This window comes from Marmota marmota, unplaced genomic scaffold (assembly GCF_001458135.2).
Source record: "Marmota marmota marmota unplaced genomic scaffold, marMar, whole genome shotgun sequence".
Lineage (NCBI taxonomy): Eukaryota > Metazoa > Chordata > Mammalia > Rodentia > Sciuridae > Marmota > Marmota marmota.
In genome coordinates, this window is record NW_026000229.1 from 16,321,401 (window position 1) to 16,333,883 (window position 12,483).

Consider the following 12,483-nt stretch of genomic DNA (forward strand, 5'->3'; position numbering starts at 1 on the left):
AGAAAGGGGAGGTAGATTTTAAGTAGGGAGGTCAAAGAGGCCTAAGAATCAAAGTGACGTCTGAGCAAAGACCTTGCGGGAGGTGGGGGTGTGAGCCAGATGTCTAAGTGAGGGAGGTGTATGCCAGGTAGAAGGACATCGCTCAAAGACCCAGAGCTGGGAGCGTGCCTGGTGTGTTTCAAGAATAGCAGGGAGGCTGGGAGAACGTGGTAAGAGATGAAGTTGGGAAGGAACGGGGTGGAGAGACTCTGAAGAACTTTGGCTTTCACTCTAGTGGATGGGGAGCCCCCCACAAGGGTTCTGTCTGGAGGAGCAATAGGTCTGACTAGCATCTGGTTAGGAGGCTCTGGCTGCCATGGGAACAGGCTGAGGGAGGAAATCATAGAAGCAGGCCAGGGGCGTGGGGCAGTGTGGGAAGGCCTAACTTCTGCCTAACCTCTGTCAGGCAGCTACATAAACAAGGCAGGGTAATCTCTAGGGAGAGGAAAGCTTGGGGTGCAGGGTATCTAGAGTCAGGGTCAAGAGAAAAGCTTGTGGAAGACTGGAGAGAGTGCCAGAAGACATTTTGCAGGGTGGCCACAAAGGGTCAGAAAAACGTCCCCTGTTGCTTTAAGCTCTGTGTGTGTGTGTGTGTGTGTGCGCGTGCGCGCGCGTGCGTGTGTCTTTGTCAGGACAAATTTTTCAGTTGCCTCTGAGCTAGACAGAGAGATTTAAAAACCAAAACCTCTGGGCTCAGTAATTCCTAAAACCTCTGTAATTTGCCTACCTGTCCCTAGTTTGTGCCCCAGAATACGTTCTTCAGTGACAAGTCTAGATGTCAGGGTATGAGAGGCTGAGAATCCCTTGTCCTGGGTTCAGGTTTCTGCTCTTCAACTTAACTGGCTGTGTGACTTTGGGTGACTCAAGCTGGCTTTCTGCTGGTTTCCCCACCTACAAAACAGCTGTGGTAACTATCCCTGCCAAGGTCAATGGAGACAGACACTGGCTATGGGGGGAACTACAAAGCCTTAACTCTGAGGACCCCTGAGCCAGAGAAGGTGGGCTGCTTCTGAAAACTTCTCCTACCCTTCCTGAGAGGGAGGGAGTCTCTGTGAAAGTGTAACTCCCACCCCACCCCATGGCTAGTCGTGGAAACCCTCTTGAAGTGGGCCGTTAGTTTCCTGGCTAGGTCCTAAGGCAAGAGAACCGAGGAGAAAGGGCTGGATCCAAGGGAACGGATGAACCAAAAAAGAAGTAAGGACAGACAGAAAAGGATGAAAGGAAGGAGATGTTAAAGAGATGGAAGCCGGTCCATCTCAGAACGTCAGCTAAGCAGGGATGCAGCACAGAAAACAAACATGTAGCCCTGGTTCAAAGTCTGCCACTTACCAGCTGGGCCTTTTCCAATCATGTGACCTTTGGGTTGCGGGGTGGTTCCTTGAGAGGAGGAGCAGGAGTACTGTGGAGCTGTCTAGCCTTGAAATTCTTAAATATTCAAGTAAGTGAAGTACGGGAAGGCTCTGTATGAATAACTGTGCTATTATTATCATGCAGAAAAGAGCTCAGGAAGATTCCTCAGAGTGAAGGAACAACCAAATTCAGGGAGTTCGCCGAGCAGCCGGAAGTGCAGCACACAGAGTTCTATAAGTGAAAAAGCCTGAGAGCTGATTAACAAGCACCTCCATGTCACAAATCTCACGTGTTCAGCACTGGCAGAAGGCAGGAGCAGGGGGAAGAGTGCTCCGCACTGTTAAGAAAAATTATCGTAACTTGGAAAAAATGCAAAAGGAGGACTGGGGTCCTTCAGCGTCACTCTGGGACAATGCTGAACAGTGAAGTGCTATTTAATTACTAAGGGGCATGTACCTTTGTTTAATAACTCACCGTGGATTACAGCTCAGATCATGTGAGGCCCTGTACTAACTCATGGATGCCTGCACAAGTATGTGCGTGCATGTATGTGAAGATGCAAAATATTTTTTTCCAGGAAAGAACCACAAAAATGATGGTTTTATTGCCCAGAAGACATTGTCCAGCAGAATCTCTAACTTAGCAAACTTATTTCAGCATGTTTTTGCCAACTAGTTATACAAATTCCTGTCTCTCAAATGTTCTTTTCAACCAGCTTTGCATTCTTTTGGTCCCCTTATTAGCAAATGAAGAAATTATTGACATGATTTTTAAAACATTCTCTGACAGAACCACAAGTGAGGAACTAACTCTGCTGTGCTGTGTGGCTTTGGGCCAATTACTCAGCTTCTGAACTTGCCAATCTCATCTGCCTTATAGAGGGTACCAATGTCCAGGATTGTGGTGGTATGAATGGGGAGATGGATGTGAAAAGACTTTGCACAGCATTCACAGGATACAAAAGTCAGGGTTTATTGTTAAGACTTATCAGACTAGGCTGTTCCAGGGTTGGAAGGTCCGAGGCTTCTGAGGGTAGCATTCTCCAGGCTTGGGATATAGGTCAGGGGAAGAAGCTGCGAGGCTATCTGACACTAGGCTCCATGCCAATGCTGTATTCTTCACTTCTGATGAGGCCAAAAATTCCCATGGGTCTCAGGTCCGGACAACAGAGACCACTCAGAACCACTCAGAAAAGTCTGCCCAAGTCCACAGATGGGCTGAAGGGCTGGGCAAGCATCTGCCCAGAAGCCGGAACTGGGTATTCTAAAGGAGGACAAGTCCTCATCTAGTACTACCAGCCAACAGCCCTAACCAGTGGACCCTACAGCCTGGGTTCTTGCAAGCCCTCATCATTTTATTCTGCAAGTGAGGAAGTGCCCCAGCTCAGTGATAAGCACAGGATCTCTGCCCTTACTATATCTGTGCATGTGTGTGACTACACACATGCACGCACACACACACAATGGTGTCACAGCCAGGGGTCCGTTGAGCAATGCAGGCAGCCAACATCAGGAAAATGAGGAGCTGGATCAGCCAATCCTGCAGAGAGGAGATGGGTACAGAGCTGACAGAGGAAAATTGGGAGGACAGGAGGGGGAAAGGAAGAGAAAAGGGAAGAGAGGAAAAGAGGAGAAAGACATTCTAGGCCCAGGGAATGGCAGGAGCAGAGGCTAGGAGGAGAGAGTTGGAACCTGCAGAATATAGTGGAAGACATACAACCAAAGAGATAAGGCAGGATTGGGCTCATATCTTGAGTGAAGTCATGGGGGTTAACAGTCCACTGTCCCTGTGGTGATGGTAAAAAAGGGGATTAGCAAGGGGCTTACACCTGTGTGACCCCTCCCCCAATGTTCCATCTCCCCAAAGGGAAAGTAGGAAACCCTTTCTCTCTTCCACAGCTCTCACTCCAGGCTAGGCTGTTTTGTCTGCTACAAGTTGGCTCAGTCTCACCCCATCCCTAAAATATCTCCATCATCAACTGGTTGCCTTAAAGGCTGGGTTCTCAGAGATTTACCATATACTCCAGTCTTTCCTCAGCTCTCTTCCTGAGCTCTCAGTATCTATGAACTAAACCTCTCTTTTCAAACAGTATCTTATCTGTCTCCTCCTTGCAACTTGTATAATCTCCACCTTCCTAAATATATCTCTTCCCTTCCTTATTTTTCCTTTGCCCTGCTGATTCCTTCAGTAATTCTTTTGTTATAGTATGATAACAAAGTAATTCTTTATGTTATATATAAAGAATATATATATTCTTTTGTTATATTAAAAACATGTTGCCAGGCACAGCAGCACACGCCTGTAATCCCAATGGCTCAGCAAGCTGAGGAAGGAAGATTGCAAGTTCAAAGCCAGCCTCAGCAAGGTAGGGAGGCCCTAAGCAACTCAGGAAGACCAACTCTAAATAAAATACAAAAAAGGAATGGGGATGTGGCTCAGTGGTTAAGTACCCCTGAGTTCAATCCCTGGCACCAAAACAAAAAACAAACAAACAATTAAAAAAAAAATGTTGCTTTGTGGATGGAGACAAGTATGTGTAAACTTTGTTGTAACTGGATTGAGTTTTTTTGGGCTAGACTCAAAGCTTTGTGGACCCCTGCTTAGCAACTACAGCTCTCATTAGGCCTAGCACTGAGTTGGGAAAATGATAGGCACCTAATTTGTGCCTACTGATTATTAATTTGGCTAACAACACTTAACCTGCTCCTAGCCATGCTCAATTGCTGGCCAAGTCCATTGTCAGGCTGGAGGACTGGGCAAGCAATAAGCCTGGATTATTCAAATCCTAACCTTCCTACCCCTTTCACTGACATCATGACCCACCATCTCTCAGCAGAGTCTAAGTGATTTGAGGGCTCAGACCCCGGTGTCACTGTTGCTCCCTGAGCTTCTTGGGCATGTTCACACCACCAGAAGGCTCGAGAACAGAGTCTCTGGATAGGGAACAAGAAATTCCCAGGAGCTTCTCAAATCAGTCTCGCACACTCAGCCTCTGCTCAGGGGAGACTCAGGGTGTCCTCTCCTATCGCCAGCTCAGGGCTCACAGTTCTGGCAACGCCGTGGCCACAGGCCCCGGAGCGCCAGGGGGCAGCCTCAGGAGAAAGGTCTGCAAAGAGCCGGGCCGGGGAAAGCCTATCTTTTCGCTGAGCAACCGCCAGGTGCCACCCTCGATGGCGTACAACAGCGTGACCACGCGGTTGACAGTATAGACGGTGTCGCCGCGCACTACCGCAGTGAAAAGTGCTCCCTTGCTGTTGACAAACTGGCCAGGTAGCTCCGTCCACTGGCCCGTGGTCAAGTTGAGGCAGTCGATGGCGCAGTGCAGGAAGTCGTCGGAAGGTCCATTGCGCACCACGTAGAGACTGTCACGATGGGCCACCATGAAGTGGCCGTAGCTCTGCGGATGCCGCAACTCGGCCACCGGCAGCCACGCGTCGGTCCGCGCCGCGTACTCCACAACTGCGGTGATGTCTGCCGGCCGCCACAGGCACACGAAGAGGCGGCCACGCGCTTGGGCGCAGGGCACCCCTGTGGCCGGCTGTGGCAGGTCAGCCATGAAGCTCCAGCAGCCAGTGGCCGGGTCGTAGCATTCCACCGAGCTTATGGTCATCCTCTGGAACTCGCCTCCGATGGCGTAGAGGCGGCCGTCGAAGCCCACCAGTGCCGTGTCATAGCGTGGCTGGTGTGGGCTGGGGAACTCGCGCCACGTGCCTCCGTCGGGGTCGTAGCAGAAGCCCAGCTCCACCACCTCCTTGCTGGGGCCACGCACGCCACCCACAATGTAGAGTTTGTTGCCCAGCGTGGCCACTCCTGCCAGCATTGTGCTGGCTTCCAGGGGCAGCGCGGCCAGCGTGCGCCACACGTCCTCCTCCTCGTCCAGGTAGCACATTGTGCGTGACTCATCTTCCAGGAAGCCAGGTGCAGGCGTGTGAGTGCTCAAGGCCACATAGCTGCTGGGCCGCAGGGTCGCCACGTAGGCGCGGGCCTCGGGCAGCACCAAATCGGCCGCCAGCTCGCGCTCGCCATCGCGAATGAAGAGCGCAGCGCTGTGGAACACGTCTCTCAGGCCAAAGGCGGCGGCGGCGTCGCACAGCAACGCACAGTTCTCCGACGTGAGGCTGTGCTCCAGAAAGCGCGCCAGCTCCGGCGCCTGCAGGAAGGCGGCGCACTCCACCGCCTGCAGCTGAGGAGAATTTCCACCTCCCAGACTCGGAACATCCCTCTGGGATTTGGAGAGGACAAGGAACCATCCTGGCTGTGGGCAGCCCACAGAGTTCCCAGGCTCTGCCCNCCCGCCAGTGCCGGCCGCTGGCCTCGCAGCACCTCCAGCGTGGTGCGGAAGCCACCCGCGCTCAGCGCGCCCAGGCGCACCTCTGCAGCGCGAGCCTCCCGCATGCCGGAGCGGAAGAGGCCGCGGAAGAAGCCACAGTGCTCCACCAGCAGTGCCTGGTCAGCTTGGAAGAGCTGGCCTCCCACCCATACCTGAACCGGGACCTCAGGGCCCCGCGGCATGGTGAGCCAGAGGGGCGGAGGTTGCCGCTGGGGACCTGGATTCGCCGAACCACCGACTCTGGGGCTACCCCGTACTGGGAAAAAACGTCCCCCAGGGATATAAATACTTCCCTGGCTAAAGATAGTTAGGCACATGTGATGTGGTGGCCCGCAGGCTGGATGGCCCCGGGCCCAGAGGGCATCAGGAGAACTGTGTGGTCACCTCCATAAGAGAAACCGTGATAAAAGTGACTATATACTGAACATCTACAGCATGCTGGACATTGCGAGGCCACTTGTAAAGATACCCCGTTTAACTCGCACCGTATCAGCTGTGTCACCTTGGTACAAAGCAAGTACCTTAACTCCTTGCTTTTCAGTTTCCTCATCTTCAGAATGGGGCTAATTAAGCGCCAGTGAGGGTACACGCCTGTAGACCCAGCTACTTGGGAGGCTGAGGCAGGAGGATGGCAATTTAGCAAAGCCCTGTAGCCAAATGAAAGATTTTTTATAAAAGGGTCCAGTAACAGAATGCCCCTGGATTCAATCCCCAGTACCACCCCCCCGCAAAAAAAAAAAAAAAACAGTGTAGGGGAGGCAATAATAATAATAACACCTATTTCATTGTGTAGAACAATATCTATAAAGCATTCTGAAGGAGGCTCACAGAGTTTAGGTGAGTTGTCCAAGGTCATTTAGCTACGAAGAACCAGAACAGGGTAAATATCCAACCCACCCCATCAGCTCAGAGGGGGTGGGACAGGCAAGTTGGAGGGAGAGGCAGAAGTTGAGCAAATTGAATGGTCCAGGATTCTAATGTGTCCTGAGCTTCTGGCCCTGTATTTGGAGCCCAATCTGTTTTGTTTTGTTTTTTAATGTGTGTGTGTGTGTGTGTGTGTAAGCTGCAGATTGACACAATACCTTTATTTTATTTATACGTGGTACTGAGGATCGAACTCAGTGCCTGAAACGTGCTAGACAAGCACTCCACCCCTGAGTTACAACCCCAGCACCCCCCAGTCTGTTTTTGAACCTCAGCTTCCTTTTGTGTAAAATGGGAAGAATAGCAACTCTTCTTTGCAGGTGTACATCCAGTCATCCCCTACCTATGGAACTTATTTCTGACTTGGGATGGGAATAGAAGTAGATGTCTGTTCTCTACTTGCCTAACCCTTTCATTGCTGTGTGACTTGGACCTTGAGAGAAAGAAAGTGGGGGTACTGCAGACATCTTATGCCTATGGATGGAAAGAGTGGCTTCTTGGAATAATAATAGCTAACATTTAAATTGCATTTTTTGTCAGGCACTGCAATAGCATTTATATTAACTTCTACAATCCTTGCAACAATTCTGAGTGGATACTATTTCTCCCATTTAATAGATATTATCTACTCACTGCTTATAGCAACACTATGAACTGGATAGTATTATTAATGGCTCCATTTCATTGATGAGGAGACTGAGTCACCAAGAGGTTTAATCACATGGCCAAATCTAGGCAGACCTAGGACTGGAATGCAGTCCTTTTAATGTTAGACTGGGACCCTAACCATTGGTGCTGTGTTACAAATGCTGGGCTCTCATGGTTCACCATTTTCATTTATAGTGGAGGACCTGGGTCACGGGGACAGGAAGTTACCCAAGGTTTGCAACTTGGAGCAGAGAGCCCCAGACCTCTTGCTGCCCAGTCTATGACACTTTTCCCAATGCACAGGACCCTCCTAGGTGATTAGCTGAGACTCTGGGGCCTAAAAAGTAAATTATCTTCTCCTATCATCTTCTTCTGTAGGTAAGCAAATGGTATCTGCCTTTTGGGGGATGTTCAGCTCGCCCACCTTCTCCTCAGGCCTCCTTTGGGAGGATGAGTAGCTTACAGAGACCATGCAGGAACTGGGAGGAGGGCAGGGGAGCTTTCCTCCGTTTAGGATACACTTATGCACAGACCCTCAGGATGAATCTTCAGACCCAAAGCAAATGTGCCTCCCCTGTTAGGGAACTAGTTTGACCCTGTCAGACTGGGACTGGGATATGGGGACCACTTGTGTGAGCCTGGGAAGCCAGAGGCCTGGAGGAGGCAGCCAGAAATATCTCAGACACTCTGCCCTAGGGACCAGACAGGAAGAAGAGGAGGAATGGGGTGGGGGTGGGGGACAGGAGTCTTCATGAATACTATCCCAGGCCCTCTGCCAGCTTCTCTCCTTCCCTGAGACCAAACTTTGGCTGAAAGGGCCTGCAAGTTCCAGGTAGCAGACATGACAATCCCTTCTTTGGGACAAGTGGGCTCTGCAGTGCTAGGTTCTTACTAGTGGCCTTAGTGGGAAGGGAGAAGGTATCTAACTGTTACCATCTCACGGAACAGGAAGGGAGGCTTAGAGATGGGAGGGGGTTTTCTTGGTTATGAAGGAGGATGTGGGACTGGACTGAACCCTGTCCACTGACCCTAGGGCCTGCTCTCCAATTCAGCCCGGCTGCCACTCTTCACTGACACCGTGAGGCTCGAGGGGCAGGGCTGGGGAGTGCTGACCACCCAGGGGGTCAGGGCTGCTGCACATTCCTAGGGCCCCAATTCCCTCCCAGCTGGCCTGTTCCAGACACCTAGGAACCAGGCGCCACAAAGATGGAAGCATCGCCAGCCCTCCTGAGAGCAGGAGGCAGAAGAAGCACAGACCCCTGGTTGAAGTTTGCTCTCTGCTTGATTTTCCCCCAGTCCAGCCTCCTTGAGTGGGTTGGGGCTCATGCACACACCCAGTGTCCAAGTTCAGCAGCCAGACAGTGGGGAGGGGTGACCCAAGCTGGGGGTTATGGTTCTGAGGCTGGGCTGTGGATCAGCTGTTTGGGCCCACCCCCGAGGCCCTATCGGGTGCCGCCTGCAGCTGAGGAGAATTTCCACCTCCCAGACTCGGAACATCCCTCTGGGATTTGGAGAGGACAAGGAACCATCCTGGCTGTGGGCAGCCCACAGAGTTCCCAGGCTCTGCCCGACCCCACACTAACCTCCTCTCCACTGTGCACCCCCGCACTGTGCAAGGCTGGGGGTAGGGACAAGGAAAGGAGTCTGCAGCAGACTTTGAGCCTTTGTAGAACACAGACTCGGCCTTGTTCATCTCTGTCCACATGATTGGCACACAGTAGGGGTCTGTTAAGTGGAATCCCAGGCCCTAACCTAAGACAGTCCCCACCCAGTCTGTTTGGGAAGTCACAGCCCCTGTTCCAGGGGGACCCTCAGTCTGATGGGGGAGACATAGCTCTTGCCCTGGGAGACAGCCCCCACCCCACCTCCAGGCTGATGGAGAAGTTTCTTCATACAGGGAAGCCAGTAGCTTGCATTGCCTGAACTGGGAGTCAGGATTCTGGCCTGTGCTTTGATGCTGTACTGCACTGACTTGCAAGAGCTACCCATCCCCTCCAGGCAAGTTCTTCATCTTAGACAGAGTTTGGATCTGATTTCAAAGGTTCTGTTCAGCTTGGACATCTGAGTTTGACCTCAAACATGTTGTTTCTCCAGGAAGAGTAGTGACATCACAGAGGGCTTCCAAAAGCTTAGCTTTAGGTGGAATGGTTCCTGGGGGTTAGTGGCCTGAAGCCATCTAGGACGTGGCATCAAGAAACCTTCACGTGGTTTCTTCATGCCTGCACCTCTACATGCCCCACTTGTTCACTCCAGGCACATCTATTGAGTATCTGCTTCGTGCCCACTACTGGGAACTGTGCATAGCTTCAGTATATTGGGTGCCTGAGGGTCATCTATGAGACCCATGGTAGGGGTGGGGTCAGGAGAGTTGGGATACTTGTCCAACAGAATAACCTCTCATGGTTTTTTTTTTTTTTTTTTTTTTTGTGTGTGTGTGTGTGTACCAGGAATTTAGCCCAGGGGCACTTAACCACTGGGCCACATCCCCAGCCCTTTCAAAAAATTTATTTAGAGGGGCTGGGGTTGTGGCTCAGTGGTCGCGTGCTCACCTAGCATGCGAGGCATTGGGTTCAATTCTTAGCACCACATAAAAATAAACACAACAAAGTCCATCAATAACTTAAAAAATATTAATAAAAAAAATTTTATTTAGAGACAGGATCTCACTGAGCTGCTTAGAGTCTCCCTAAGTTGCTGAAGCTGGCTTTGAATTTTCGATCCTCGTGCCTCAGCCTCCTGAGCCACTGGGATTACAGGCCTGAGCCACAGCACCTGGCATAACCACTCTCTTGAGCTGAAGTGTCCACGTTTCTACTAACTACACTGCCCACTGACTTCTTGGCAGGTGAACCAGGAGTGTGTGCTGTTCAGGAAGGTAGAGAAGAGGCAACTATCAGTTGCTTCTTTGGGCCATTGGCGAAGCTCTGGGTGGGGTGTTTCATATTACCTCACCTAACCCTTAATACCAGTATTTTAAAGCTGAGAAACTGAGGCATGGAAAAGCAAAGCAGCTTATTCTAGGGCCTGATGGTAATTGGACTTATTCCTGAGATCTTTCCAGTCCACAGTGGGTACTCCGGGTGCCGGACAAGCAGCCTACAGAAGAGGAGGCTGAGAGTAGAGAAAGGATCTGGGCACTCTCCTCCCAAGCCTCAGACTTCGAGCCCTCAGCTGTGACAGCTGACAGCCTGAGTAACTGACTAGCAACCAGCTCAATCTCTAAACTAAAATGGAATTAAGAATCATCTCAGCCCATTGTGAAAGTCAGGCTGGAATCTCCTCTACAAAATCTCCTTGAAGTGCTGAAGTGTTCATCCCCTTGGTTGTTCTCAAGGTCAGGGGGTTCACTTCATCCAAGGACAGTCCCACATGGTTAGAATTCACCCTCATACTGAGCTAGAATCTGCCTCCTTGCAACTCCCATCTCCTGGTTGGTCTGAATTTTATTTATTTATTTATTTAATATTTATTTTTTAGTTCTCGGCGGACACAACATCTTTGTTTGTATGTGGTGCTGAGGATCGAACCCGGGCCGCACGCATGCCAGGCGAGCGCGCTACCTCTTGAGCCACATCCCCAGCCCCTGGTCTGAATTTTAAAGAGGAAGAAACTGAGAACAGAAAGACATTAAATCATTCCTGCCCCAGTCCCAGATGGGGAGTAGCAGAGTTCGTTTGCAGGGCCTGTGTGGATCCACAGTTTAGTTTCTCCCCAGCAGCCCTCCAGGAAGATTGGTTTTCTCGCCACAGACTCCTTCTGGATCCAGTCTCTTCACAGGACTGTGGCCAGCCCAGGGATGAGGCTGGAACTTGGCTCCCACATTCTCAACTCCTACAACTAAAAGGAAAACCCTTGGTCATTAGCTGTGCTAGCATTTCTGGCCTCAGGGTGTAATCTAAACAAATTCCTCCCTGTACCTTAGAGTCGTAATAACACAGCTGTTTTATTGTGGTCTCCCCCAAACACAGGCTGAGCCAATATTCATGTCCTATACAGGAAAACTGTTTTCCTTCTTGGTTGGAGAGAAGTCATTCCCATCCTGCTCTGACCCAGGACCCTCTGCTGCTGACCTGGGTTTCTATGGTTTCTTTTGTGGATGGGTGGGTAGATTGACTAACCATCTGGGGGAAGGAGAAGGGAACTGGTTGTAGTTAGGTTCCCATACCCTTCCCAACTCTACCCTGGAGTGTATTCCAAAAGACAATCTCCACAGCCTTCTAGAACATACTCAGATCTGGAGCCCAGGTCCAACTCTATCAGTCTTTATTAGATGAGTGACATCATAGAATTTTAGATTTCTTTTCCCTTCCTCTAGTATTCATAGCTGGGAACACTGAAGCTCAAAAAAAGTAAAGTGATGGTGCAGCCTGTAATCCCAGCAGTTGGGAGGCTGAGGCAGGAGGATCCTGAGTTCAAAGCCAGCCTCAGCAACTTAGAGAGTCCCTAAGCAACTAAGCAAGACCCTGTCTCAAAATAAAAAAGGGGCTGGGGATGTGGCTTCATGGTTAAGCACCCCTGGGTTCAATCTCCCCCTACCAACAAAAAAAAAAAAAAAAAAAAAAAAGACTTGTCCAAGGTCATGGGAAGGAGCTGGCCCTAGATCCTGTCTATATTCTTGGTATGGGCCATTTTCTCCAGCAAGATCAGGTTTACCCTGAGATCCAAGGGAAATGACCAGGTGACTCCTGCCAAGCTCACCAATTTCAGAACTGTAGGCAAGAGGGGTGCCAGGTTTTAGAACAAATGCCCCATTTACACCACAGACCACAAACACATGCAACTCATTAGGTCCCATAAGGAAGAAACTGTAAGGCTGGATGAATCCAGTTTCTTGAAGTTGAAAACATAGTGGTCATGAAGTCTTACTAAGGGACTCTCTCCCCCTGAGTTCTGCAGTGATGCCACTTAGAACCCCGACACAGAAGAGCAGGTTGCAGAAGTAGAGCGCCAAGGCTGAGCCCACTAACCTAAAGAAACGGCAAGACCGGGAGGCTTCCTGGAGGCGGCGGCGGGGCTACCCCGGTGGAACAAAGGAAAGGGTGGATTTCCTAGCTGGTGCAAAGAAGTGGAGGTTTGGGAAAGTCTTTCTCTCTATCCCTCTGCCCGAGAATCTCTCTCTCCGATCGATCCTCCGCGGCGGGGCCTGGGGCCTCCCGGGTCCTCAAGGCGGAGCCGGTCGGTGGGGGCGCGGG

At 50.8% G+C, this 12,483-nt stretch overlaps 1 protein-coding gene across 1 annotated transcript; it reads right to left on the reverse strand.

Annotated features, from left to right (window-relative positions):
- Positions 1-3,837: 3,837 nt before the first annotated feature.
- Kbtbd13 (kelch repeat and BTB domain containing 13) lies at positions 3,838-6,118 on the reverse strand. Its single transcript, XM_015480231.2, has 2 exons — positions 5,656-6,118; positions 3,838-5,572 (listed from the first exon to the last, which is right to left on the reverse strand). The coding sequence occupies exons 1-2, from the start codon at positions 6,034-6,036 to the stop codon at positions 4,430-4,432; spliced, it is 1,524 nt and encodes a 507-aa protein (XP_015335717.2). The 5' UTR covers positions 6,037-6,118; the 3' UTR covers positions 3,838-4,429.
- Positions 6,119-12,483: the final 6,365 nt, after the last annotated feature.